Source organism: Diospyros lotus, chromosome 7 (genome assembly GCF_014633365.1).
Source record: "Diospyros lotus cultivar Yz01 chromosome 7, ASM1463336v1, whole genome shotgun sequence".
In the NCBI taxonomy this organism is placed as follows: Eukaryota; Viridiplantae; Streptophyta; class Magnoliopsida; order Ericales; family Ebenaceae; genus Diospyros; species Diospyros lotus.
This window is the reverse complement of record NC_068344.1, coordinates 12,661,763-12,689,013: the sequence shown is the minus strand read 5'-3', so window position 1 is coordinate 12,689,013 and position 27,251 is coordinate 12,661,763. Positions and strand designations below refer to the sequence as shown.

Here is a 27,251-nt window from a genome sequence, read left to right as displayed (position 1 = left end):
AACATGCCAAGAATGTTTGCATAATCAAACTTCACTAAAAAAGAAGAAGCATAAATTATACAGAACAAAACTAACCTTCTGTGCAAGACCAATCTGATCAAAGCTATCATGCATATCAATGGATTCTCGGAGTCTCTCATAATCTTCCTCCTCCACATAAATCTCATTCAAAGCTTCATTTACAGCAGTGACATTGTTGCTCTGAACTGCAACCATGTATGGCTTCACAAGAAGCAGGTGACCAGCCTGAAACCCAAAAATGAAATATACATTATTAAAATCCTGAAGAGATAGATGCACAATACAATATCACAAGATGTGTTAATACAGGACAAGTCTAAACCTTTCGTATAATGTCAACCACACGTGTGTGGTCCACACGAAGCGCAATGACATTAAGAAGATCATTTATAAGGTCAGGATGCTCTTGCAAGTAGAAGTGCACAGCTTTGTAATACAGCTCCACGTTAGCAACTTTGACTATAACATCTTTGAACTGCATATGGTCCCAAGCTTCTGGAGAATGATTCATGATGGTAGTGGCAGCATTATCAAACTCATCATACTGAATATATAAATATGTCAGTTCCTTCCAATGCTGTTGTTCATCACAAGCTCGAATGAGCTTTGGGATGTTGAGGCGAGTTGAAAACAATTTTATATGCTCCATAAGCTTCTCATAGCGGTATCTAGCATAAAGGACACCCAACTCTGTGAAGATGCCCATATGAGCACGTTCTAATCCTAAACCACTCTCCATGAGGGATATTAATTCATTGAAGTACCCTCTGTTTTGATAATATTCACTCACCTCCTCCAAGTCATCCACCTACAAAGTTGAAAAGAATACACATGTTAATCGTATTAATAAAACTATTTGAAGTTACTATATGGAGCAAAATACTTAATGCAACAATAAAGAATATAAAATGGAACCACACTGACACAGAAGCCAGCACAGATGGCTTTTTTTTTTTTGGGAAGGAGAGAGAGGGGGGGGGGGGGGGGGGTTGTTCACCTAAAAGTAAGCTGAAGAAATCCAGATTGTACCTGTATGATAATGTTAAGACCACATATTTGAGCTAAGCGGAACTCCTCAGCATCGACACAAGCAAAGCAAACATCCTTCCACGTCTTCGAGCTATTTGCTTTTCTTGCTGCATCAACAGCACCTTGATACTGTCCAAGCCTAACGAGTGTGCTAGCCAACTTGGCCCAGTTAGAAATAAATGCAAATATAATCTTTGCAGCCTCATATAGCGCTTCATCAAATAAACGATCTCCAACATTTGGAAGATTAGCAACATTTGGCATGAGAATAAATTCCTCAATCTCACCCAGCCTATCAATCTTCGCATATGCATAAATAAGCTCACTATCCACCTTTGGTTCCTTTGTCTTTTCCCTAACCATCAGAAGGTACCTCATAAGATCATGGTAGACATTTGCATCCTCAGCAGCATGAATAACATCTAGGAACTGGGTGGCATCATCTGCACGAATAAATGACTCAATTGCCTCACTTACTAATCCTTCCCTCAGTTGAGCCTTGGCCACCTGACTCCAAACGGCATCTTCTTCAACACGGAATGCAAATTCAACAGCCCGATCGATACTTCTGATATTATCCAGTAAGACATTGACTGCCTGGACATTCAAATTGAACTTCTTGAAAATGGAAAAAGCTTCCTCATATAATTGACCTTCCACTGCAACTTCCCCAACAGCAGGCCCATCAAAGTTATCTAGTCTATTAATGTAATCCATAACTCTAGATGGATCTGCCTTAATGGCTGTCAAGATAAGCAAGTTCTGCAGATTAGAGTTTCCACTGAATGCAGAGTTTTGAAGCACAATCTTTTCAAGAAGCTCAATTAGTTCATGAGGAAGATCAGCAGTCATGAAAGCTTTAACAGCTGCAGAAACTTGTTCTGGGCTCTTGCTTTCTGGCAAAGCAGTTGACACAACTTGATCAATGAGCTGTCTTCTATATTCATTCTCAGGATTGAGAACTTTCTCCCAGAGATCAGCATCCATCCTCTCAACCACATACCTGACATTGAAAAATGGAAACATAAGCCCCCTGCACACAATCATAACTGTGTGTGTATATATTCTATACAAGAGTGCAAGTCACTAACCTAGCCTGCAGTTTAAACAAGGAGTTCTTATTCGTTACATTAATAAGTTCATCATCACATTGTCCTCTGCGGTAAGCAACAACAGCAAGGGTTGGATCACGCTTTTCACAATATTTGCCCACAACACGGGAATCATAATAGGGATTGGTAGTGAGGAAGTGCTCTGGGTTATTGTTGCTGTCTATTATGATTTTACCCAGAGCATTATGAACATGGACATCTTGGCTTCCCTCACTCACAAGATGCTCCAAGAACTGAGTAAGTAACCGAAGCCGATTCCTGAAACCACATGTATAAGGATTGTAAGTAACAGGAAAGAGGCAAAGAAAGCAGACTAAGAAAAGGTCACAACCTTTTCTCACACTCCTCAACGAGTGGTTCAACTGGAAGCAGAGAACGGACAGATAGAATCAAGCCTTTAATAAAATCTTCAGGGCACTCATCATCCAGTAGCTGCCCTACAACTAAAGGAGCATTTCCTGGGTTCACCTATACAGTTAAAAGTCAGAAAGTCATAATCTTCATGGAGATTTGAAATGGAAAACATGTGATGCAAGATCCTAGACAGAAATACCTTTTGAACATAACCTTCAATGTAGCGGAGCATGTTGTTAGAGTACAGGTAATGGGTAAGGTCTGGAACAAACCCAAAACGATCACACACATTTATAAGTGGCCGAGCATCAGGAAGCTTGGCTTCCATTAAGAAATTCTTTGTCTTTTCTGGGTCAAAGAAGTTTGATTCTCTTGTCACTCGCTCAACCTCCTTAATTTGTCCTGTCTTGGCAGCCGCCTCAATGTACTTGAAGTGAATGTCAGGATCCTCACTGCATCACAAAACAAAAATATATTAATAATGACAGAATCACAATAAAAGATCAATAAATCAATAAAGAAAAAGAGAATATTCCAAGAAAATCACAAACAGAAGCAAATGGGTGTGTTGACAAAGAATTACCTGGAGCTCAAATATGATCCCAGGAAGAAATACAACCCCTCATATGACTTAAATTGCTCAAAGAGTTTTATGCATGCATCAACTCCCAACTGTTCAGAATACTCCTTGGCAACCTGTAGGGTCACATGTTAGTAAGTTTTTACTCTTCTTTTTTTTTTTTCAATTTTTTTCACATATCCATAATATGTACCTGCACAATAATCTGAAGGTTGCCTCTTAGATTCACCAGTAAAAGATCCTTCATGCACTCTAAAGCCCACTCCTGAGAAAGAGTCCCAAAGAACTCCACAAGCGACTGCAAAGAATTAAATATTCAGTAGAGTCTTACAACTTGCATAATGCAGAAAGACCCAAGCATGAGAGACAATGAATTAAATATACAAAGAAGTCTATTCAAATATAATGCATAAAGACATTGAGCAGAACAAAAACCTGTGGCTCAATTGCATGTGTGTTCACAATGACACGTTTAATATCTGGCAATTCTGTATAGTGCTGCAAATAAGGTGAAGCATTATAGCCAGTGGTTAATATCAGTCCTGTTATAAAGTTTACAACAAAAATTTTAGCTCCATTATAAAAATATGGACTTCTCAAAGCCATCTTACCTGAAGAGCCCGCACATAAAGACCAGCTTTCTCACAAAGTTGAGCAATACGAGGGCGGTCATAATGACTAAACATACCATTTGCTAAAATAGCATCAGCAACATTAGGAAATGTAACCAGATTAATTTCCAATACCTGTGCAAGCAGGAAAATAGTAAAGCTGATAACTGGAGGAATAAATAAAGAAAAAGTCAGATCTTAAGCCAAATGTAACCTTTGTTTGCAGGTAACCATGTTCTGGCAGATTGGGCTTGAGAACATCTAACAAAAATGCCGTTGCCTCACGAATCATGTTTCTCTGATAAAAGGACACAAAATTAGAGCTGTAAGTAATAAAATACTTTGAAACCAAACTTTGCAAAAAGTCTATTAACTATATCACCAGGTCTTTCAGCAAAAACAAATGAGATTGAAAAACCAATTAGAGTAGCACGTTTAGAGTAAGAAACCTGGAGGAAGAGATCTGTTATTGTGTTGTAATCAACTGGGCAACCTCCCTCCATTTGAGACATCATTAAGGCAAAATTAACAGCTCCCTGCAACCAATAAACAGATAGTGAAGTTTAGTATAACAGAAAGCACAAAGTAATTTATCCCTCATTCAGAAAATAATTAATGGCATACATAACCATATTCTTGCAACTAAAATTCCAATTAAATCAGAAAACAATCACTTGTGGACATATTAACAAGCAACATAATTAAGAGAAAAATCTACTATACATGATAGACTGATACTTGCTGTCAATAAGAATTAGTCACATGATTGAAAATTTATTTTTGATACAAGTGACAATGGCTTTAGCTGATGAACATGTAACAATTATGAAAAAGATTTTTTCCTCAGAATTCCATGCATACCTGAGGATCTGAACGGAGAATTGTTTGCAGAAGGAACAAATAATCAGGTGTATATCCAACCTATGTTGACAAATAAACAAAATAGATCAGAAGTCCCCTCATCGCTCAAATGAACTTGCATCCAAAGAAGAGATATCAAGTCAGTAAGTACACAAAAAATAAGAGGAAAAATTATTCACAGACTAACCTGCTTGGAGTATATGAGAATTTTGTCAAACTCCCTACGCTCTGCAAAAGCTGCAACAACTTTCGGAGTTGCTCTGGCTTTAATATAAATTTTAAGCGCCATGTCATTGTCCAGGGTCTGCAAAACAATTTCGATTATAGAAGATACAATTAAGCAGCACAATAACAGTTGCTTATGTACAAACCAAATAACCACACTGATATCATTATAAAATCAAGTAGAATGTCAAGAAGTTCTAGTTAGGCAGCAAAATAGCAGTTGCTAATTACAAATTCAAATCACTGCACTCATTTCATTATCAAATACAAATAGAACCTTGACTAAGTCTCCAAGTTCTTCACTGCATTCCAGCTTGTCCTCAGCCAACCAGTTCTCCAATAGATTCTTCTTGTTCTGATTCACAACAAGGCGGGATAATTCTAATGACTCAAATGCATTAAGCTTCCCTCTAGTTAAAAGTGTGCCAAAGTACTGCAGTAAAGGTGGTGTTTGCCCAGCTTGTACAGGAACACTCTGCAAGTTAAGTCAGTGTGGAAATTAGGCAGCTTACATCATTCCAAAATCCAAATACCAGAATCAGTGAACGGTCAAGCTGCTATTTTTTGCCATGTAACTAGAGTGTTAAACTTGAGCAGGAAAATGAAATACAAATGCTGCAAAAAAGAAAAAACTTGCCATTGTCCAAACCATGTCTTGAGAATTAGAGTTCATGGTTTATTGATGCCTTAAAGTTTCATAGTTTTATTGCATTGTCACCAAACAAAACAAAAGAATACAAAAGGAAAGAAAAGAAAACAGATATGGAAGAGGCTAATGAAACACAATTACTGATCGACTCAAAATCTAACTGGCTACAGATACCAAATCTCATGCCTACCCTCCCTTCCCCACCACACAAACAAGAAGAAATACATTTTGACCCTTCTGAACCCAGAATAATCATGTGCTACATCTACACAGTCAGATGCAATTATTAACTGGAGAAAAAATATTAAATTTTGCCTTCTGCCCCTCCCAGAGAAAAGTTATCAGAAGTGTGACGCAGAACAGCTAGAAATTAAGAAAGATTGAAGAAGAACCAAAAAGCTGAGAGAGAGAATAATCAGGAGAGGAAATCAATCATTCTGTATTCAATAATCAAAAGTGGTTAATTTTCTAAATACATAATATGCCCATTTATAGGAAAAATCCAATCCTAACAATAACATAATTATGAAATCCTATCCTAACTATAATCAAAGATAAAGCCTAACTAAAAGATAACAATTCAAAACCCAAACCAAATTTAACTCTAAAATATAAATAATAGAATAATAAAACAAGATAAATAAAAATAAACCAACTAGTATCCTATCAAATGTAATCTGGACAAAATTTATCATAATCTTGCAGAATCATCACTAACACTGCCTTTCCTATGGAAATCCACTGAGTAAACAAATTAATAATTTGCATTAACCAAAAAATGATTTCTTCATTTCTCTCAAGCAAAACAGAGTATCCCAGCAACTATGATATAAATTAAAAATGTTGTAAAGAAAGAAACTGAATCAAAGCATAATAACATCAGTGTCATACACATTCATTTTCCAGATAAAATATGTACCTGAAATTTGGCAACTGTATCAGGAGTGCGGAGGATTCCTTGTGGAGATTCTGCAGCAAGCTCAGCTGCCTCCTTATACTTGGCTTGAGCAAATAATTCTTGGAAATGTCGGACAACCTGAGACATTTCCAAACTGGCAGTAAGGAACATAAGAAAATATACACAGCAATACTTCAATATCACACCAAATGTGATGGGCACGCACTCTGCATGCACTATACCAAGATATGTATCTATTTAATTGTCTTTCAAATTTTTTTGTTGTCTTCCTTCACTATTCCTCTCTCTTTAACATTCTTCTTTTTCTCTGAAATTGTAAAACAAAATTGATTGATAGGTTAGGGTATTATGTTATCCAGCTGGGAGGTTATTACAATTGCAATGTACGCTAACATATTTATCTTCTAATTAACTAAATCTTAAAATATAAAGTGTCCACAATGCCAAACGTATAACATATTAATGGGTAAAACTATCACAAAAGTTGTGACTTACAAGAAAAGGGAGACACCGAATGCAAATGGTGTTCACCATTTAAATCATAGTTTCTTCTCAAGTATTGTACATATATTGTGGAAATCATAACATAAGCATTTACCAAATTCTCTGCACCAGGTAAGTTTCCTCTTTTTGCAAGATTGACAGCAAGCTCCAAGTTATTCAACTGTATGAATCACCAGTAAAGTTATAAGCCCTAGCTGGCCTTCTAGTATAACAACAGTTAAAGGAAAGTACCAGGAAACCTAAAGAAAACTCTAGCTAACATACTTGGCCACTGATGAAAGGCACAATTGTTGCTTCATTAACAGTTGCAAGGAGCACCTGGCCTCGCCTATTGATGGCATAGAAACCACCAACAGAAGAAGCTTCAGCTGTCAAAAAAATTGGGTCTGGACTTATCCTATTTCTGTATACTGCAGTAGCTGTTTCCAGGTCATATACAAAAAGCAGCCCTAGCTTGGTGATCACATATATTAAACTGTACTTGTGGGAGATCTGCCAGAATAACAAAAGATCATTATATAAATCCACAATGCATCTTACTAGGGGAAAAATATTCGAAAGAAAAAAGGTACCTGCATGGAAACAGGAAAATCATCAGCAAAATCAGGAGGAAAGAAAAGATCTGCCTGCTTCTTTGTGAAAGATGGTTTCCCTGCAAATCAAATGCATAGACGATCAGCAGTCATAACAAAATGCATGAGAAGGTAGTGCAATGATTTCAGCAAGAGTTGTAAGACAGAGGCATATATACTATTAACAGCCTACCCCTACAACAAAGAAATTCCACAACTAACCTTTTAACCATACTATGTAAAATAAATAAATAATAAATAAATAAAATGGGGCCTATCACAAATTTCTTTGATGGATCATTCTGTTGTACTATTTCCCTTCAGATTTTCCTATAACAAAATTCAGGCACATCAAATATGTGACCTCAGGCAATATTCCCAACTCCTAGCAAAAAAGAAACAATGAATAGCCAAATCATCCAATTCTATAACCTGGTCAGTACCCATAAAACTTTTATATTAAATTCAAAGAACAATTTCCTCATAGTTTCCTGAATTTCTAGTTCTTGCATGTGAAAACACTAATATTTTTCATATATTTCATACAATAGGGCCGATCACCCTATATATACAAGCAAAGATTTACAAAGTAGGAAAGATTACAAAAAAGGAAACAATGAGGAAAGGAAACATAATCAAATCTGTACAAGAAAGTCAACCAATAAACATGGAAACTAATCCCACAATCACCAAAGATTGACAACGATGAATCTCGGTTGATTGTTGATTGATTCTTCAGCAGTCCCCCTCGAGTTGGAAAGTATATGTTGACCATTCCCAACTTGCATGTAATCTCCTGAATCTTGCTAGTGGAAGACCTTTGGTTAGGATACCTGCTAATTGGTTTTTTGTTGGCATATAAAAAGTAGTTATTAAGCCACTGTCTATCAACCTCTATATGTTTGGTACAATCATGTTAGACTGGGTTGTGAGTGATACTGATAGTAGACTTATTATCATAGTACAGTTTCAATGTCCCTTCCGGTTTGATCTTGAGGTCAATTAAAATAATCCTTAGCCATAGAAGTTCACATACTCTATGAGCCATAACTCTAAACTTTGCCTCAATACTTGATCTCATAACCACATTTTGTTTTTTCTCCTCCATGTGATTAAGTTTCCTCCTAGGAATGTACAATAGCTTGATATGGATCGTCTGTTCATAGGTAAACTTGCATAGTCAGCATCAAAATAGTCTTCTAGAGTTATACCATTGTTTCGAAACATGATTCCTTTTCCTAGAGTTGCTTTTAAGTAATGTAGGGTGTGGTTTATAGCCTGTAGGTGTTCTTACCTTGGATCATGCATAAATTGGCTAACTATTCCCACATAGTAAGCAATATCGAGCCTAATAACATATATTAGTTTGCCAACTAACCTTTGGTAATTGTTTCTATTAACTGTGGTGCCTCCATCTTTTGACCATATTCTGTGATTTGGGTCAATAGGAGTATTTGTTGCCTTGCTGTTAAGTTTGCATGTTTATGTTGGGATTCCAAACAAATGCTCTGAAAATTCTATTGAATTACTCAATGTCGATTGGAATTTTACACCGCTCACTAAGGAAAAGAAAGAAACACTAGGGCGTTCGAGAGGCCCCAACTCTCCAGCAACCTACTACAAAATTCCACACCTCTCTCTCACTCTCTTTCTATTATTTATACCCCATCCTACTCAGCATAACTGCCTCTGGCAGCATATGCTGGTTTGTTACAAACAAACCAGCTATTTCCCCTTACTACCCTCCACCATGGCTTGTTGTTACGCAAGTCCCACCCACTTTACCCCCTTGGGCCGCCTCTAGTAGGTCCAATGGACCGGGGGGCCTATCATTATCCCCTCCCCTCACTTTCACCTTGTCCTCAAGATGAAAATCTGGAAATTATTGCTGAATGAGGTCAAACGGTTCCCATGTTGCTTCTAAAGGGGGCAGCCCCTTCCATTGAATTAGAACATCCCTGCCTTGTAGATTACTTCCCGTTCCAAATCGAACCCCCAGAACTGCCTTGGGCTCCACCAATAGCTCTAAATCTGCACTCAGCTGGATGGGAACTTCCACACTAGCCCTCAACACCCCTCTTGCCTCACGTAATTGGGACACGTGGAAGACGGGGTGGATGTTGCAATGGGAGGGCAGTGTCAATTTGTAAGCAACCGGTCCTACCTCCTCCTCAATTTCAAAAGAACCATAAAATCTAGGAGCTAATTTCTCATTGGAGCGACCAGCCAGCGATTTCCGACGATATGGCCTCAATTTCAAGTAGACAAAGTCCCCCACCTTGAATTTTACCTCTCTTCTCTTCCAGTCAGCACCTCTCTTCATTACCGATTGAGCCCTCAACAATTGTGTCTTCAAGTCATCCAAAATCTTATTCCATTCAGCTAGTTATCATTCCACCATTGACACAGGCGTGGTACCTCTTTCAAACCTCACCAAGGCTGGAGGTTCTCTACCATACACCACTTGAAACGGAGTCTTCCTTGCAGCTGTATGGTAGGACGTGTTGTACCATAGTTCAGCCTAAGGCAACCACATAGACCATGATTTCGGTTGAGAGGAAGAAAAACAGCGCAAGTATGTTTCCAAAGTCCGATTCAGTGCCTTTGTTTGCCCATCGATTTGTGTGTGATAGGCGGTGCTTCGATTTAGTTTCATACCTTGGAGGCGGAACGATTTCTCCCAAAATCTACTCATGAAAATTTTATCCCTATCCGATAAAATGGACCTTGGAAGGCCATGTAACCTTACGATTTTTTTAACAAAATTTCTAGCCACTTCCCCTGCAGTAAACGGATATTTCAGCCCGATAAAGTACCCATATTTACTTAATCGGTCTACTACAACCAATATTGAATCTATTTTGCCCAACCTTGGTAACCCCTCAATGAAATCCATAGCAATATCTTTCCAAACTTGATTAGGGATGGGAAGAGGCTGCAGTAATCCCCCAGGTGTTAAAGCTGAATATTTGTTCTGTTGGCAAACAGAACAACTACTCACATACTCGTGGATGTCCTTCTTCATCCCTTGCCAATAGACGCTAGCCGCAACTAGCTTGTAAGTCTTCAAGAACCCCAAATGACCCCCAAGACTGCCATCATGTTCCTCATGTAGAATCAATGGAATGAGAGAGGACCCTTTCGATATATACAACCTTCCTTTGTATAGCAGTTGGTTGCCCACCCACTGAAAATTGGGTTGGGAAGCAGGATCAATTTGCAGATCCTTGATAATTTGTTGCACCCTATCATCTGCTTCTACTTCTTGGGCCATTTGATCTAGTTGGATTACTTTTGGTATTGTCAAAGCCATGAAGGCTGATGTATGGTTGATGGGTGATAACCTATCACCGGTCTTATTCTCCAATCCTAGCCTATAATAGATCTCAAATTGAAATCCCATTAGTTTCACCATCCATCTCTGATACTCGGGGCTCACAAACTGCTGTTCCATCAAGTATTTGAAGCTCTTTTGATCGGTCCAAACCTCAAATTTCCTCCCTAAAAGATAATGTCTCCATTTTTGCACCGCAAAGACTACGACTATCAATTCCTACTCATAAACTAATTTCGTCCTTCCTAACTGACTGAAAAATTGACTAAAATAGGCAATGGGTCAGTGATCCTGCATTAAAACAGCCCTCATGCCCCCCCCCCCCGGGAAGCATCCGCCTCCACCACAAAAGGTTTTCCAAAATCCGGCAAAGCTAGAACAGGCAGGGAAATCAACTTCGCCTTAAGCTGTTGGAATGCTTGCTCGGCTGCCAGATCCCAATAAAAATTATTCTTCCTCAATCATTTAGTTAAGGGTCTTGCCATCTTGCCGCAGTCTTTCACGAAGTGCCGATAATATCCCGTGAGCCCCAAAAAACCTCTCAATTCCTTCATTGTTGTAGGAGTAGGCCAATCTACCATTGCTTGCACCTTAGCGTGAACAGCTGGCACACCTTGTTGGGAAATGATGTGGCCTAAGTATTCAACCTCCGGTTGCCCAAACAAGCACTTTTTCCTGTTAGCAAGCAGCTGATATTCTGCCAACACTTTTAAAACACAACATAAGTGCTTTGTGTGTTGCTCTAAACTCCTACTATACACCAATATATCATAAAAAAAAAACAATATAAATCAGCTTAAATACTCCTGAAGATATCATTCATCAGCGATTGAAAGGTTGCGGGTGTGTTTGTCAACCCAAACGGCATAACTAGGAACTCGTAGTAGCCCTCATGTGTCCAGAAAGCCGTTTTGGGAACATCTTCAGCCTTGACCCTAATCTGATGATAGCCAAATTTTAGGTCCAGCTTGGAGAAAACCACAGCCCCGTGCAGCTCGTCCAGCAACTCCTCAATCACCGGTATAGGGAATTTGTTGGGGATGGTTACCTTGTTCAAGGCCCTATAATCGACACAAAACCGCCACCCTCTATCTTTCTTCTTAACCAACAACACCGGGCTAGAAAATGGACTGCAACTTGGCTGCACAATCCCAGCCCCCAACATCTCACCCACCAGTTTTTCAATCTCATTTTTTTGCATGTAAGGGTAACAGTAGGGTCTCATATGTACGGGGTGCGGTTCCGAGAATCAGGTTAATAGCATGGTCTTTTTTTCTGCATGGTGGCAGCCCCTCGGGACTAGAAAATACCCCTTCAAACTCTTCCAACACCCCTTGCAACATCCTAGGGATTGCCCATTGTTTTTCTTCAAATTCTGCTATAATGGCTCCCAATTCCAGCAGCATCCCCTCCTCACTTCCCTTAAGAGCTTTCATCATGGCCTTCAAGGACACCATGGTTTTACTTAAGCTTGGGTCTTCTTGCAATGTTACTCCCATACCCCCCACTTGAAACTTCATTGTTAAAGTTTTCCAATCCACATTTATTTTCCCCACTGCGGCTAACCATTTCATCCCTAAGATCACATCTGAGCTACCCAACTCTAAAGGCAAAAAATCCTCCACAATTTGTAGGTTTTGTAGGTACAATTTCACCCCCTTGCAAATGTCGGCCCCTTGCACCGCCATTCCCGTCCCCATAATCACCCCATACCCGGCCGTTTCTGTTCTTGGCAGCCCCAACCGTTGCACCAGCTCGGCTGCTATAAAATTATGTGTTGCCCCTCAATCAATAAGTACTACAACTAGCTGCCCTTCAACATCCCCTTGCAGCTTCATTGTTTGCGGCGTTGTCAATCCAACAACTGAATTCATTGAGAGTTCAATGACCTCGCTGCCTTGCCCCACTTCTTCTTCCCTCCCTTCCCCTGTTTCTGCTTGAACTCCTTCCTCTTCCATCTCTTCATCATAAATCATCATAACTTGTAGCTCCATGTTCTTACACCGGTGGCCAATGGAATATTTCTCATCACAACAAAAACATAGACCCTTATCCCTTTTGAATTTTCACTCGGCCTCGCTGAGTCATTTAAAAGGGACATTGTTGCCACTCCCAGCCACTGGCAGCTTGTTGCTCGCCTGACTAACGACTCTTGAATGAGGAGTCGAGCTTCTTGATTGTATGGGAGGGGATCGAATAACGTTGGTTGCAGAGTGGGTAGGGCAATTACTCCTCGCTGGCCCAAACGTCCTACTGCAGCTGAGCATGGCTGCATTTTTATCCTCGATACATTGAGCCATCGACATAATCCAATCTAACCCCCTAGGTTGCAGTATCCTAATCTCAGCCCTTATTTTTGGCTTAAGGCCATTAATGAAATGGCCTTCCAAGAATGCCTCAGAAACTTTCGACACTGGCACGACCAAAGTCTTGAACATCAACCTGTAATCCTTGAGAGTCCCTTCTTGTCGGAGAGCCAAGAACCTCTCCTCTAGCGACCCCTCTTGGGTTAGACAGAATCGGTTGAGAATACCTTGCTTGAGCCTTTCCCAACTGTGGATTCCCCTACGCCTAGACTCTCACCGAAACCAATCGAGGGCCCCTGCCTCGAAGCACAACGCAGCGGACTCAATCTTCTCATCATTGGATAGTTGATTGATCGCGAAGTACCTCTCCACCAGGAATATCCAATCGTTCGAATTGTCTCCCTCAAAGGTCGGCATCTCCAGCTGCCGACCTCTCCCTTCCTGTCGCCATCTTGCGCTCATGCCACCCTCCATTCTCCGGTTCATGCCGACTCCAGGGGTCACGTCGGAATCTTGGGTAAATTTCGTTAGCCATTTGCCCCCATGGGTCTTAGCCTTCCTCTCTTGTTCCTGCTCATCCCACCTTGTTCGCATGATGGCGAACTGTTCGAGCATCTGTGCTACGTTCCAGTCTATGGTTTGAATCTCTCCCCTCATCGTGTCAACCTTCTCCTCCAGGTCCCCCACTCTCTCGCTTAAGTTTACCATGGTGATCGACAACTGCTCTGATTCCAAATTGTTGGGATTCTAAACAAATGCTCTGAAAATTCTATTGAATTACTCAATTCCGATTGGAATTTTACACCGCTCACTAAGGAAAAGAAAGAAACACCAGGGCATTCGAGAGGCCCCAACTCTCCAGTAACCTACTACAAAATTCCACACCTCTCTCTCACTTTCTTTTTATCTTATTTATACCCCATGCTGTTCAGCATAACTGCCTCTGCCAGCACATGCTAGTTTGTTACAAACAAACCAGCTATTTCCCCTTACTACCCTCCACCCTGGCTTGCTGTTACGCAACTCCCACCCACTTTACCCCCTTGCCCCTGCCCCTTGGGCCACCTCTGGTAGGTCCAATGGATCAGGGGCCTATCATTATTAGAGCCAGCCCCATGGCTCCCAGTGCAAGCGAGCGGCGACGAAGGTGACGTCGGCATTGCAGTATTCACCCAATACTAGCAAAGGCTAGTGCACAGCCTGCTGTCGTGGGCGTCGGGTTGCAGAGCGTGGTGGTATGTTATGGTCCACTACAAGATATGAGAATTGTCCCACATTGGAAGTTTAGGCTTCTGATGTGGGGTTTATAACCTCTTGGGCACCCTCCCCTTAACAGCTAACTTTTGAGGGTGAGTTCTACTCGAGAGTCGTAACAGTTTCTTTCAACAAGTCCAAAATATACTTCCTTTGGGATAGGAATATAATGTCTTTGGAGCATGTTACTTCGATTCCCAGAAAATATCTCAGCTTACCAAGATATTTAATCTAAAATTCTCATGCTAGATGTTCCCTTAGAGCCACTCTCTCAGTGTCATCATTCTCTATAATAATAATATAATCAACCTAAACTAACAAGGTTGAGATCTTACCTTCTCCATTATGTATTATGAATAGGGTATGATCTCCTTGACTTTGTTTATACCTCATTTGTCTCATTGCCTTTGTAAATTTACCAAACCACGCATTTGGAGACTATTTTAGCCTATATAAGGCCTTTTTCAAACGACGCACCTTATTATCTTCAAATAGTTATTTGAACTCAAGTGAAGGCTCCATATAAACTCTCTTCCAATTCACCATGGAAGAAGGCATTCTTAACGTCAAACTGCAACAGTGGCCAATTAAAACAAGCAACAAGAGAAATGAGTATTCTAACAGTATTCATCTTGGTTGCAGGAGAGAACATTTCTTGATAATCAATCCCATACGTTTGTGTTTATCTTTTTGTTACCAATCTCACTTTGTACCTTTCAAGTGTCCCATCAGATTTGTATTTCACTGCAAACACCCATTTTAGATCCCACCAGTTTCTTATCCTTTGGTCTAGGTATGACCTCCCAAGTTTTGTTCTTTTCTAATGCTCTCATTTCCTCCTTCATAGCAAATGTCCAATTCTTATCCTTTAATGCATCATGCACTGACTTTGGAATTTCTATGGTGTCCAGTGAGGTGAGAAAGGCTTGATATTGTGAGGACAATCTATGGTTAGACACAAATTAGGATATGGGGTAGATAGGATGTTTTGTGCATTCTCAGGTGCCTTTTCTTAATGTAATAGGTAAGTCAAGATCAAGGGACTTAGGTTCTTCCACAGAGATTGGAGAAGGGATAGTGGTATTACCTTGATTCAAGTAGGAATCTTGAACTTGCATTGGTTTAGGATCAGTTTCCTTCCTTCTCGAGTAAACGAGAGTTTCTTGTGGATTCAAGGCTAACTGTTGCAATTTGGTAGTGTGCTCAACACAATCAGTATCTGACTAAATTGGGGTAGATTGACGAGATATGGTGGAAGGTTGAGATGGAAGGGATCTTGGTGAAGGGAGTGAAGAAGGCTAGCTCAGTTGAGAGAGCGAGGGAAGGTTTAAACGAGTGCCTAGAGTAAGATCCTCATCTTCACAATAGTGCTCCCCCCTAAAGATGAGGTTAGGGAGAGAAAAAGAAAGGGGTATCTTCATGAAATGTAACATCCATGGAAACAAAGAGTTTACGAGAGGATGGATGATAGCACTTATACCTCTTCTAAGTGTTAGAATAGCCAAGGAAGAGACACTTGAGTGCTCAAGGGTCAAGCTTATCATGGTTATGTTGATGAAGATGGGCATAGGTCGCGCACCCGAAAACCTTTGGAGGCAAAGTGAAAGAAATGGGGATAGACAAGTAGTCTTGCTTTAGGAGTCGAATAGGACTCTTGTTGTCAAGGGATTGAGAAGGTAGCCGGTTAATCAAATGAGTTGCAGTTAGCACAGCTTCCCCCTAGAAGTGTTTATGTACGCAACTGAAACAAGGAATGAGTGACATTTAGGAGGTGACAATTTTCCCTTTCAGCAATGCCGTTTTGTTGGGGGGTGTCTATACAAAAGGACTCATGAATAATTGCCTTTCTTTAGAAATAATTGATTTAGACAGTGGTTTAAGTAATTATTGGCATTATTCAATCAAAACCGTTTGATACACACCCCAAATTGGGTTTTGATCATTCGATAGAAATTAGGAAGAATGGGAGAAACTTCAGATTTGTCTTTCATGAGGTAAACTCAAATGACTCTAGCAATCATCAATGAAGGAAACAAACCATCGAGACCAAGGGATTGGAATATCGAGCATAGAGGTAATAAAAGTAGTATCAGGAGGGTGCGAATCAGGGGAGGTAGGGGCTGCCAGTATGTTGTCAGAAGTTGATGCTGATGATACTCCCCCTTGAGAACATACTAGCAATATAGAATCAAGCAGAGGAAGAGAGATGAGAGGATCCCACTTGCATTGTTAGTCTCCTCTGGAGAAGATGGTGGAGGATAGAATGGGTGATCCTGACAGAATGTGACATCAGAAGACAAAGAATTTGCACGAGGAGGGACAATAGCACTTGTATCCTTTTTAGAAAGGAGAATACCCAACAAAGATACACTTAAGTGCCTTAGGTTGTAATTTGGTCCGAGATGGATTAGTGTTGTAAACATACACAGTACACCCAAAAACCTTGGGAGAAATGGAAGAGAAGAGATGAGCATTTAGATATAGATCACAAAGGGTATTGAGAGGAGTTCTAAATTGCAAGGTTTTAAAGAGAAGCCAATTAATTAAATAAGCAACTATGTGAACAGCTTTCCCCCAATAGGCATTAGGAATATAGGCATTAAACATCATAGCTCAGGCCACCTCAAGTAGGTGTCTGTTTTTTTTCTTTCAGCCACACCATTTTGTTAAGGGGTATATGGACATAAACTTTGATGAAATATACCATGTTCGGAGAGATAGTGAAATCATGAGAAAAATATTCTCGACCATTATCAGTTCGAAGAATATGATTAGGAGTTTGAAACACATTCAAAATAAGTTTGTGAAACCTTTTTTCCTTTTTGGCCTCTGATTTTTCCCTCATAAGATAAACCCAATAAGCTCTAGTGTGATCATCAATAAAGGTTATGAACCATCTAGAATCAAAGATATTGAGATGTTTAGAAGGACCCCAAATATCACTATGGATCAAGTGAAAGGGTTTAGATGGTTTATAGGACTGTATTGAGTGATGAGAACGAGGTTGTTTTGCAAGAGTACACTGCTCACATGTAAAAGATTATTCTTTATTGATGAAAATGTGAGGATACAAGGACTTTAGTAATGGAAAACTATGGTGTCCTAAACGTTTATGCCACAACAGAACATTAGCATTAACTATTACATTAAGGACAACTTTATCTTAGATCCTAAGGGATCTGGCAATTGTCAATCCGAATTGCCTCCAAATTGATAGAGATCTCAGGGAACAAGAGAATTCTAGAGAGAAAATGTAAGGGAGAAAGAGAAGTGGAATTGTAGGAAGAGAGAGAGAGAGAGAATTGGAGAGAGAATTCAAAGAAACTTCATTAACAATCCAGATGATTCCAACAAGGGGGTCGACCACAATTTATAACCTTCACATGCATACATAGGTTCCCACCCAAAATTGATAACCGCCTATGTACTACATTCCCATGCTCTACACGAGTACAATCCCCTATTGCACTAACTAAATTATGTTTTATTTCCACATCTACTATTGCCACTAAGAATACAAGATATGTAAGCCATACAATATCGCAAGTACATAACAAATACCCTTCCCTTGAGACATTTCTTGTCCTCAAGAAATGGTTAGTAGGCTAGCTACCCTAGGGAACTGATTGAGCAAATCTGGGAGGTACTCCCAAGTGTTGTTGTCCTCATGCATGTTAGACCACTTCACCAGGACTTGCATGATCGATGCCCCTTGTTGATATATCACCCGCCTATCCATAATAGCAACTAGCTCCGGGGAAGCACTAACTTTCAGGGCTCCCTGAGGTAAGTGGGGACTCACCTATTACCCCCCTACCACTTTCTTCAACAAAGAGACATGAAAGACCGGGTGGATCTAGGTGCCCTCCGGTAATTATAGCTTGTAGGCCACACTTCCTATCTTGGCCACAATAGAGAAAGGACCAAAATACCTGGGACTGAGCTAGGAGATAAGACCAGTAGTTGGCAACTTGAAACGGGACCCTTTTAACTTCAAATACACTTCTTCCCCCACATCAAATTCTCTTTCACTCCTCCCTGTATCAGCCAGTTGCTTCATTTAATTCTGAGCCATGGCTAGATCCTTTTTAAGTTGTTGTATGACCTGTTGTCTCTGTTGCAAGTGTTCATTCACGACTGCCACACTAATGGGTCCTTTGGGAGGGCTGGCAATAGGGGTGTTTTGCAACCAAAGAGAGCCTCAAAAGGGGCCATCTTAATGGCACTATGGTGGCTGGAATTATACCACCATTGTGCCACAGAAAATCATTAGTGCCAGCCTTTAGGTTGTACAAAACATAGGCATCTCAGGTAGGTCTCCAAGCATTAATTGACCCTTTCAATCTGTCCATCTGTTTGGGAATGGTAGACAGTAGATAGGTTCAACATAGCCCCTAACGACTTCCACAAGGTCTTTCGTAGAAGACTGGTAAATACCTTGCTCCTATTAGATATTATAGTCCTTGGAACACCATGCACTTTCACCACCTAGTCGAAGAGGGTCCAAGCCACGTCTTGTGTTGTGTAGGGGTGAGTAAGACTTAGGAAATGAGCAAACTTCGTGAACCAGCCCACCACTACCAATATGCAATCTCCCCTTCAGATTTTGGCAAGCCTTTTATAAAGTCCATTGACACACTCTCCCAAGCCTGCCCTAGTATGGTCAATGGCTATAATAACGCCAGATAGGCTACAGTTTCATGTTTGCATCTTTTGCACACATCGCTTGCTAGGACAAATTTCACCACTTCCTCCTTAAGCTTAGGCCAGCAAAACAATTGTTTAACCTTGTGATAAGTGTTTTGTACCCTTGAATAGGCCTCAATAGGTGATTCATGTAAGGCCTGTAATATCTTCTTCTTCAATTCTTCACTGTCCCCAATAACTAGCCTCCCTTTATACCTTATCACCCCATTCACATAAGTGTACCCTTCCTTGCTTGTTGGATCTATAATCAGTTGCTCTAGGAGGGTCTTAACCCAATCATTTGCCTCATAACTTCTTGCCACTTCCTGACAACAATTGGGTACCGAGGCAATCATAGAAGCGACCATTCCTCCTTCCAGACACCTAGAAAGAGCATTTGCTGCAATGTTCTCCTTCCCCTTCTTATATTGAATAACATAATCCAGGCCCATTAACTTGGTCATCCCCTTCTTTTGTAGAAGAGTGTGAAGTTTCTGTTTTAGTAGAAACTTCAAACTTTCATGGTCAGTCTTAATAATAAACTTCCCTCCTTCCAGGTAGTGTGTCCATTTCTCCATCACAAATATAACTGCCACTAACTCCTTCTCATATATGCTGAGGCCAGCATGCCTGGGGGCTAAGGCCTGGCTTATAAAAGCTAAAGGTTTCCCTTCTTGCATAAGAACAACCCCTATACCCGTCCCACTTACATCAATTTCAACCACAAATACCTTACTGAAATTAGGTAAACTCAGCACTAGGGCTTCACTCATGGATTTCTTTAGTAACTCAAAAGTTGTCTCAGCCTCTTAATTCCACACAAAGTTATCCTTCTTTAGCAAATTTGCTAGTGGTTTGTTAATTCCTCCATACCACTTGACAAACCTTCTATAGTAGCCAATCAGCCCCAAAAATCCCCTCAAGGCCTTAAGGGTTGTAGGCCTTGGCCAATTGATCATGGCTTCCACCTTTTTAGAGCTCGTACTCACCCCTTGACTAGATATGATATACCCCAAATACTCTATTTGACTTTGTGCGAAGGCACACTTTGACCTCTTGATATACAACCGAGTGAGTTTGAGAATCTGGAATGTAGTCCTTAGGTGTTTTAAATGGAGGTCAAAGGTAAGACTATATATCAAAATGTCATCAAAGAACACAAGGATAAAGTCTCTAAGGTGGGGTTCAAAAATCTGATTCATAAGTGATTGAAACATAGCTAGAGCATTTGTCAGGCCAAAGGGCATGACTAGGAATTCATAATGGTCATGGTGGGAATGAAATGCAGTCTTAGGTATGTCAAGGGGGTTCATCCGAATCTTAGGTCAAGCTTAGTGAAGATAGTAGCATGTTTCAATTCATCTAACAAATCTTCAATGAGAGGAATGGGGAATTTGTCTTTGATGGCAATTTCATTTAATTGGCAGTAGTCAATGCAAAACTGCCATGAACCATCTTTTTTTTTAACTAATAGCACAGGAGATGCAAAGGGGCTATGGTTGGGCCTGATGATTGATTTTTGAAGCATCTCGTTAACCAATTTTTCTATTTTTGTCTTTTGGTTAAGAGGGTATCAGTAGGCACAGATATTAACAGAGTCTGTGTGAGGTTTTAGGTTGATTGTGTGATCAATAGGTCGGGCTAAGGGGTAGGGAATATAAATAGATTTTCAAATTCAACTAGTAGCATATTAAGGAGGTCAGATTGATGTACCTCTATGTCAGCTTGTAGAAGATTGTTGACAGTTAGCATAAATTCTCCTTCTACTTCCGGCTCCTCTTCCCTTCTTTCAGTGGCTTAGATAGAAAACAACTAAGCCACTTGATTCATCTTTTACTTGATCATCTTCTGCAACCTTCTCCAAGTGATCATCTTACAAATCCCCAACTCCCTGCTCCTTGTTAGTGTCATCTTCCTTTCTTTTCAAATGTCACCTCCGTTTTGTTAAAATCCAAACAAATTGGACTGGCATACTTCATCCAGTCAACCCCTAACACCACATCACACCATCCCAATTTCAAGAGTCTCAAATCAGCCTCAAACCCCTTCTCCTTGCATCTCTCAACAGAATTCGATACATGCTTACTGGCTCATGAACTTATTTCCATTGGCCATAGTCATTGTCAATGGTTGTGTAAGGATTAAGGGACATTTCAATCTTTGAGCCATACCCTCCTCCAAAAAGTTGTGGATACTCCCACTATCAATGAGGATCATAAGTCTGTTATCCTCCACATTCACCTCTACCTTAGTTATCTTGTTGTTTGTCAAGCCCTTAAAGACATGCAAGGATATCTCCCCATTATCCTCCTCCTCTCCTTATGGTTGGGATGTCTCCCCCTCATTTGCCATCTCTCCTTCTTCTCGTTCCAACAATAAAATTTGCTTCCTACATTAGTAGCTAGGGAAATATATGTCCCCGCACCTAAAACAGAGGCCACCCTGCCTCCTTTGTTCCATGGTATTCCTATATTGGGCTGAAGGGGCAGGTAGTGCCAAATTTTTCACTCCAAAAGGTCTGCTTCCCACCTCCTTAGCATAACTGATGAAATATGTGGATCCGTGTAGCCAAAGTTTCCTATTTTAGCTACACAGTTTGATGTGCTCGTGATCCCGTGCTTCCCACGCATTCTCATTGTGGTTGGTGACAACTCTCTTTATTGGAAGTTTCTAAAAATGGTTTTAGGAAGTTTCCTAACGTATACAGTCAATTCTTTCCTATTCCAGTTTAGGAGATGTCCTAATTGTATATAATTGATTATTTCCTTTATTTTGTTGTATCATTTCCTATGTTGTAAAGTCCTCATGTCTATAAGAGGATATGTAAAGCTTCTTCTCGGATTAAGGAATTAACAGCAAGAGCTTCCATCATTTTTAACAATAACTCTTCCCTTGGGGCAGAGTACCTTGGGTGACTCCCTTGGCTATCAGTCTTTGCTTCTTCATTCGGGCTTCCACAGTCAATTCGTGGAGCCTGGCACTATCAACAGCATGTTTGAGAGTCCTTGGTCGAAGCACCTTCACCATCGGCCTTAACTCCTCGTTCAAGCCACTTATAAAGCTTGAAACAAAATAGGCCTTTGTCAAATATGGATTATGGTTAAGCATAAGAGCCTTCAGCTCTTCAAACCCCAATTGGTACTCCATCACCGATCATATCTGTCTAATTTTGTTGAATTCTTCCACCACATCAAACAAGCCCCGATCCTCAAACCTCTCACAAAGTTCTTCAGCAAAATCCTCCCATCTACACTCTTCTCATACCCTGGAACATCTTTGGTACCAAGCGTCTCTTGCGTCGTTGAGATATGCAATCGCCATGGTCACCTTCTGTCTCTCTACCACCCCATACCACTCAAAAACATCGGCTCGCATCTCCTAATCCACCACCAAGGACTAACTCCATTGAACAATAGAATTTCTAATCATGGCATGGGTAAACTATGCTAATTCTGCCCCACTAGTGCCTCCAACCGCCTTATCCACCCCATCTCACCATGTTCTTCTTCTCCTTCAGAGGTCCCTATTGCCCTCTGGTCAGCCCCTACCCCGATAAGATTGGATCCGATCTCCTCTGCCCTAGCAAAATTGGATCTGATCTCTCTGTAAAAGGAAAACCGGGTGAGAGACTCATCTGATTTTGCCTCACGAACATAACCACAAACCCCTGCAACTGTTCTCTGATTTGAATTCCCATATCCTCGCAAATCTGGGCAACTACAGCCTCCAATTTCCTATCAACAACCAATATAGCTTCACGATTTCGATTGGATTCCAACTCCAACTGATCCACTTGACCTGGAGATCACTCATCGTAGATCCACACTACTGCACTTGAGCCTCTAAGTTCTTCATCCATCATCCGTCACCTCCGATCATCGCGGCCAAGGATCGACTCTAATACCAAAATTGTCAGATCCTAAGGGATCTGGCAATTGTTAATTCGGATTGCCTCTGAATTGATAGAGATTTCAAGGAACAAGAGAATTCCCAAGAGAAAATGTGAGGAAGAAAGAGAAGTGGAATTGTAGGAAGAGAGAGAGAGAGAGAGAACGAGAGAGAGAGAGAGTTAAAGAGAATTTGAAAGAGAATTCAAAGAAACATCATTAACAATCCAAATAATTCCAATAGGGGGGTCGGCCACAATTTATAGCCTTCCTGTGCATACATAAGTTCCCGCCCATAATTGATAACTATCTATGTACTACATTCCCATGCTCTACCCGAGTACAATCCCTATTGCGCTAACTAAATTTTGTTTTATTCCCACATCTACTATTGCCACTGAGAATACAAGAAATGTAAGCCATACAATACCGCAAGTACATAACACTTTATTTGTTCAAGAACTTGGAACATCCTTTGCCATATAGTAAAGGCCATCTCTAGCCTTAGCACTGCCAATCAACATCCCCAAATCTCGGTCCTAAAATATACAGTAGGATAGAAAAAAAGTTACACTACAATTCATATCTCTTGTAAGTCTACCAACTAATAGTAAATTGCACTGCAATCTCAGTACATGTAGGACATATTTCAACTTTAGTTTTGAAAAACACACTATTCTAAACCCCAAGGCAAGAGAGGTGCCATCAGCCATAGAAATATCAATAGTTGTGTTACAAAGTATCCTTCATCGAGTTAGCCAAACTCAACATATGGTCTGATGCACCTATATCCACTATCCACGCATTTTTAGGAAGCTTTTGTGAGACCAGGGAGTAATGAGGAATACCTTGTAAGGCTATGGAAGCTGTTGGCTGAGGAGCAGGAGGACTTGAGGGATTTATACCTTGATTTAGCAGCCTGTAAAAGGTTTGAATCTGCTCTTCTGACAGGTTTAGATTCAAGCTATTCCCAAATTCAATGGAAACTTCAGCAGCATAGGCTAATCTAGTCGTTTCTCTCTTGTTTCGTGGGCTTCTAGTTAGCTGGTTTGCCATGAATCTTCCAGCATGTCTCTCGTGTATGATAAGGTTTTTTTACAGTGGTCACACCACTACTTGTCCCTCCCTTGATTTCTTAACAAAGTCTCCCCCTATTTGACAGTAGCAAAAGCAGAGATAGAGTCGGTCTGTTGATTAAGCATTACCTTTCGCCTGCTTTCTTTTCTCCTTACCTCAACAAACACTTCTCTAAGTGTAGGTAAGGGTTTAGTCCCTAATATTCTTCCACAAACTTCATCCAAATCAAAGTTAAGACCATGTAGAAAATCAAAACACGATCTTTTTCTACCATTTTATTGTATTTGGTGCTATCAGCTGAACACTCCCAACTAACAGTGTAGAATAAACATATTTCATGCCATAACTCAACCAAAATGTTAAAGTATTCTGTAACATTCAAATTATCTTATTTGGTTGTCCGAATGGCTAATCTGATTTCAAAACATTGATAGGAAATTCTCCAAATCTGAGTACATTTCTTGAATTGAATCCCAAATCTCTTTTGTTGTTTTGTAGAAAAGATAGGTTCTCCCAATCCTTGGCTCCATAGAGTTGATTAGCCAAGCCATAATAGTCGATTTTTCTACTTCCTAGTGCCAAAATTGATTGCTATGGTTGGTGGAGTGGAAATGCATCCTATCAAGTATCCAACTTTGCCTTTCCCTTTCACTACAAGCAATACCGATTGAAACCATTCTCTGAAATTACTCTCATTCAACTTATATTAAGTAATCTGTAGAGGATGGTTATCAATGGGATTTACAGAGAAATTTGGTGGAGAATGAGAGCTAGGAGAACTTGTGGCTAAGGCTTCGGTTATGGTTGGGTTTGGTAGAGCTTCAACCATGATTTTGTAAATAACCTAGACTTCAAGATCTAAATGACCGGAACCAGACTCTAATACCATGACATAAGCTTAATTCTTGAAATTTTATTGAATCCGAAGGAAGCTATTTATACAAGACAAAATGCTACTTTATCTCCTAGAAAATGTTACGCTAACTAGTTGTTAGTAAAAATAATAGTATAATTGCACTAATAGGATGTAAATAAATCCTTGTGCTTAGCTGGGGAAACTGTCCCAGCATGCATAATCACGTGAAAGCATATTCAGCATGCGCGGAGACCACTTGTAAGTGCACATGGCCACTTGTGCATTCGCATGGGCGAGCCAACGGCTTTTGGCGCCTAATTGATTCTGATCAGTAGATAAACTGATCAAGGCGCCTTATTTGAACATGTTGAATGAAATCAGGAAATTAGTTTCCTCCTCGATTCATTTCCCTCCTAAATTTCTCTCTATTTTCCCTCCCATCTTTCTCAAGTCTTCTATTTCCTTTCCCTCGCGGTTCTCAGATTAGCCAGTCAGATCTGGAATCTGACAAATTGGTATCAAAGAAAGCTCCGGGCCAGATTATTTGAAGGCGATCAAAATCAATGGCGGATGGTACGAGGATGCGTCAGATGGTACGAGGATGCGTCAGATGGAGATGCAGCTCCAACAGGTAACAACGATAGTATCAGAAATGCAAGGAAGAGTTGATACAGTGGAAGAAAGAATTGGATCGGCAATGGATAGGAAGCTGGAGGCTCTGGCCGATCGACTCAGGGGGGATATGTGATTGCAAATCCGAGAGGAACTGCAAGACGTTCGAGATCAAGGAAATTTGTTGCGGGATCAGCTACAACAATTTATGTTGATGTTTCCAAATCAACCACAGGTAAGGATCTCCCCTGACTTTCCACCTAGAGAACGGACAGAACCAATTCTACAGGGAATTGGTATACCGCATCGACGGGCGGGAATTACCATGTCGGAAGAAGAGCCGATGGTTGGCGATGAACTAGTAATAGACCGGAGGCGGGGATTTCCAATTCCTAAACTGGAACTCCCAACCTTCGAGGGAACTAAGTTGCAATGGTGGTTGAGAAGGTGTGAGAAGTTGTTCGAGATTCACCAAGCACCAGAGATTCAGAGGGTGGCCTTGGCAGTAGCATATCTTCACAATGAAGGAGATGTGTGGTTCCAAGGATGGTCCAGGGTAAGAGTGAACTATAATTGGGAAGACTTCACTCAAGGCCTCAATGAAAGATTCGGAGAACGGGGACGGTTGGATATAGTACAAGAATTTAATCGCTTGAGATAGGAAGGATCCGTGATGGACTATCAAGTGAAGTTCGAAGAGCTCAAGTTCTTGATGCTCAATCGGAACCCCGGCCTCACTAAAGATTATTTTGTATCTAGCTTCATAGGAGGACTTAATGAGGAGCTTCGATCAGCAGTCCAAGTTCTTAGGCCCCGGACGGTTCCGGAGGCAGCAGAAGGGGCTTACCTACAGGAAATAACATTTAACGCGTTGCTGAAGAAACAAAGGGGACAGATCAGAGGAACCCAAGGAGGAATGGTATATCAGGGTGGTAAACCACTAGGAATAGAGGCAATCAGGACTGGCCCTAATATCAGGTATTCCGCGTTACCTGCACCCCCTCTAAATACGTTGAGCAGAGACAACTGTTGGAGCAAAGAGGATAGCAGGATTGTGTTTTTAAGTGTGGAGAAAAGTACACACCAGGACACCAATGTAGAAAACAATTGCTGTTGTTGGACGGAGAGGAGGAAAGAGATGAAATAGAAGAACGGGCAGCAATAGAAGAAGACGAGAACGAGGCCAGTGGCGCCATATCCTTACACGCTATTAAAGGAGTGGCTAACAGCAAAGTTATTAAAGTAGAAGGGAAGGTGCACGATAATTCTCTCATGGTGTTAATCGACAATGGAAGTACCCACAGTTTCATCGATGAAACAACGGCTAAAAGAATGGGGTGGCCAACGGCGAGAACACAGCCATTATCAGTCACGATAGCTAATGGAGATAAAGTTCTCAGCAAATCAGCTTGCATGGGGTTCTGTTGAGAGATGCAAGGGGAAGAATTCCAGGCTGATCTTAGACTACTCAAATTGGGGGGCTGTCATATTGTGTTGGGGGTAGATTGGATGCAGGAAGTGAGTCCCATTAGCTTTGACTTTAATAACATGGAGGTAACGTTGGATAAAAAGGGAAAAAGAGTGGTACTGCAGGGCCACATGGAGGTAGGAGCATGCAAATTGATAAGGGGCAAGAAGTTACAGCGAATGTTTAAAAAGAAGTGGGCACAGGTGGCTCATCTATTTTCCATCGAGGCTAGCGATCAGCAAGGGAAACAAATTCAGACAGTAAGTTCAAAATCTTCACAACAGGTACTTGAACTGACCCTTTTAGATTCATTGCTAAATGAATATCAAGATCT

At 40.7% G+C, this 27,251-nt stretch overlaps 1 protein-coding gene across 1 annotated transcript in view; it reads right to left on the bottom strand.

Annotated features, from left to right (window-relative positions):
* LOC127806077 (clathrin heavy chain 1-like) overlaps positions 1 to 27,251 on the bottom strand; it is a 38,798-nt gene that overhangs the window by 2,765 nt on the left and 8,782 nt on the right. The window contains exons 8-26 of the mRNA XM_052343071.1: positions 7,438 to 7,517; positions 7,130 to 7,357; positions 6,960 to 7,025; positions 6,362 to 6,478; positions 5,071 to 5,268; positions 4,756 to 4,872; positions 4,569 to 4,628; positions 4,157 to 4,243; positions 3,922 to 4,005; positions 3,708 to 3,842; positions 3,532 to 3,594; positions 3,290 to 3,394; positions 3,100 to 3,212; positions 2,716 to 2,968; positions 2,494 to 2,630; positions 2,142 to 2,420; positions 1,051 to 2,053; positions 344 to 829; positions 76 to 246 (exon numbers count right to left, since the gene is read on the bottom strand). Coding sequence (XP_052199031.1) covers positions 76 to 246; positions 344 to 829; positions 1,051 to 2,053; positions 2,142 to 2,420; positions 2,494 to 2,630; positions 2,716 to 2,968; positions 3,100 to 3,212; positions 3,290 to 3,394; positions 3,532 to 3,594; positions 3,708 to 3,842; positions 3,922 to 4,005; positions 4,157 to 4,243; positions 4,569 to 4,628; positions 4,756 to 4,872; positions 5,071 to 5,268; positions 6,362 to 6,478; positions 6,960 to 7,025; positions 7,130 to 7,357; positions 7,438 to 7,517 — 3,782 coding nt within the window. The remainder of the gene's footprint in view (positions 1 to 75; positions 247 to 343; positions 830 to 1,050; positions 2,054 to 2,141; positions 2,421 to 2,493; positions 2,631 to 2,715; positions 2,969 to 3,099; positions 3,213 to 3,289; positions 3,395 to 3,531; positions 3,595 to 3,707; positions 3,843 to 3,921; positions 4,006 to 4,156; positions 4,244 to 4,568; positions 4,629 to 4,755; positions 4,873 to 5,070; positions 5,269 to 6,361; positions 6,479 to 6,959; positions 7,026 to 7,129; positions 7,358 to 7,437; positions 7,518 to 27,251) is intronic.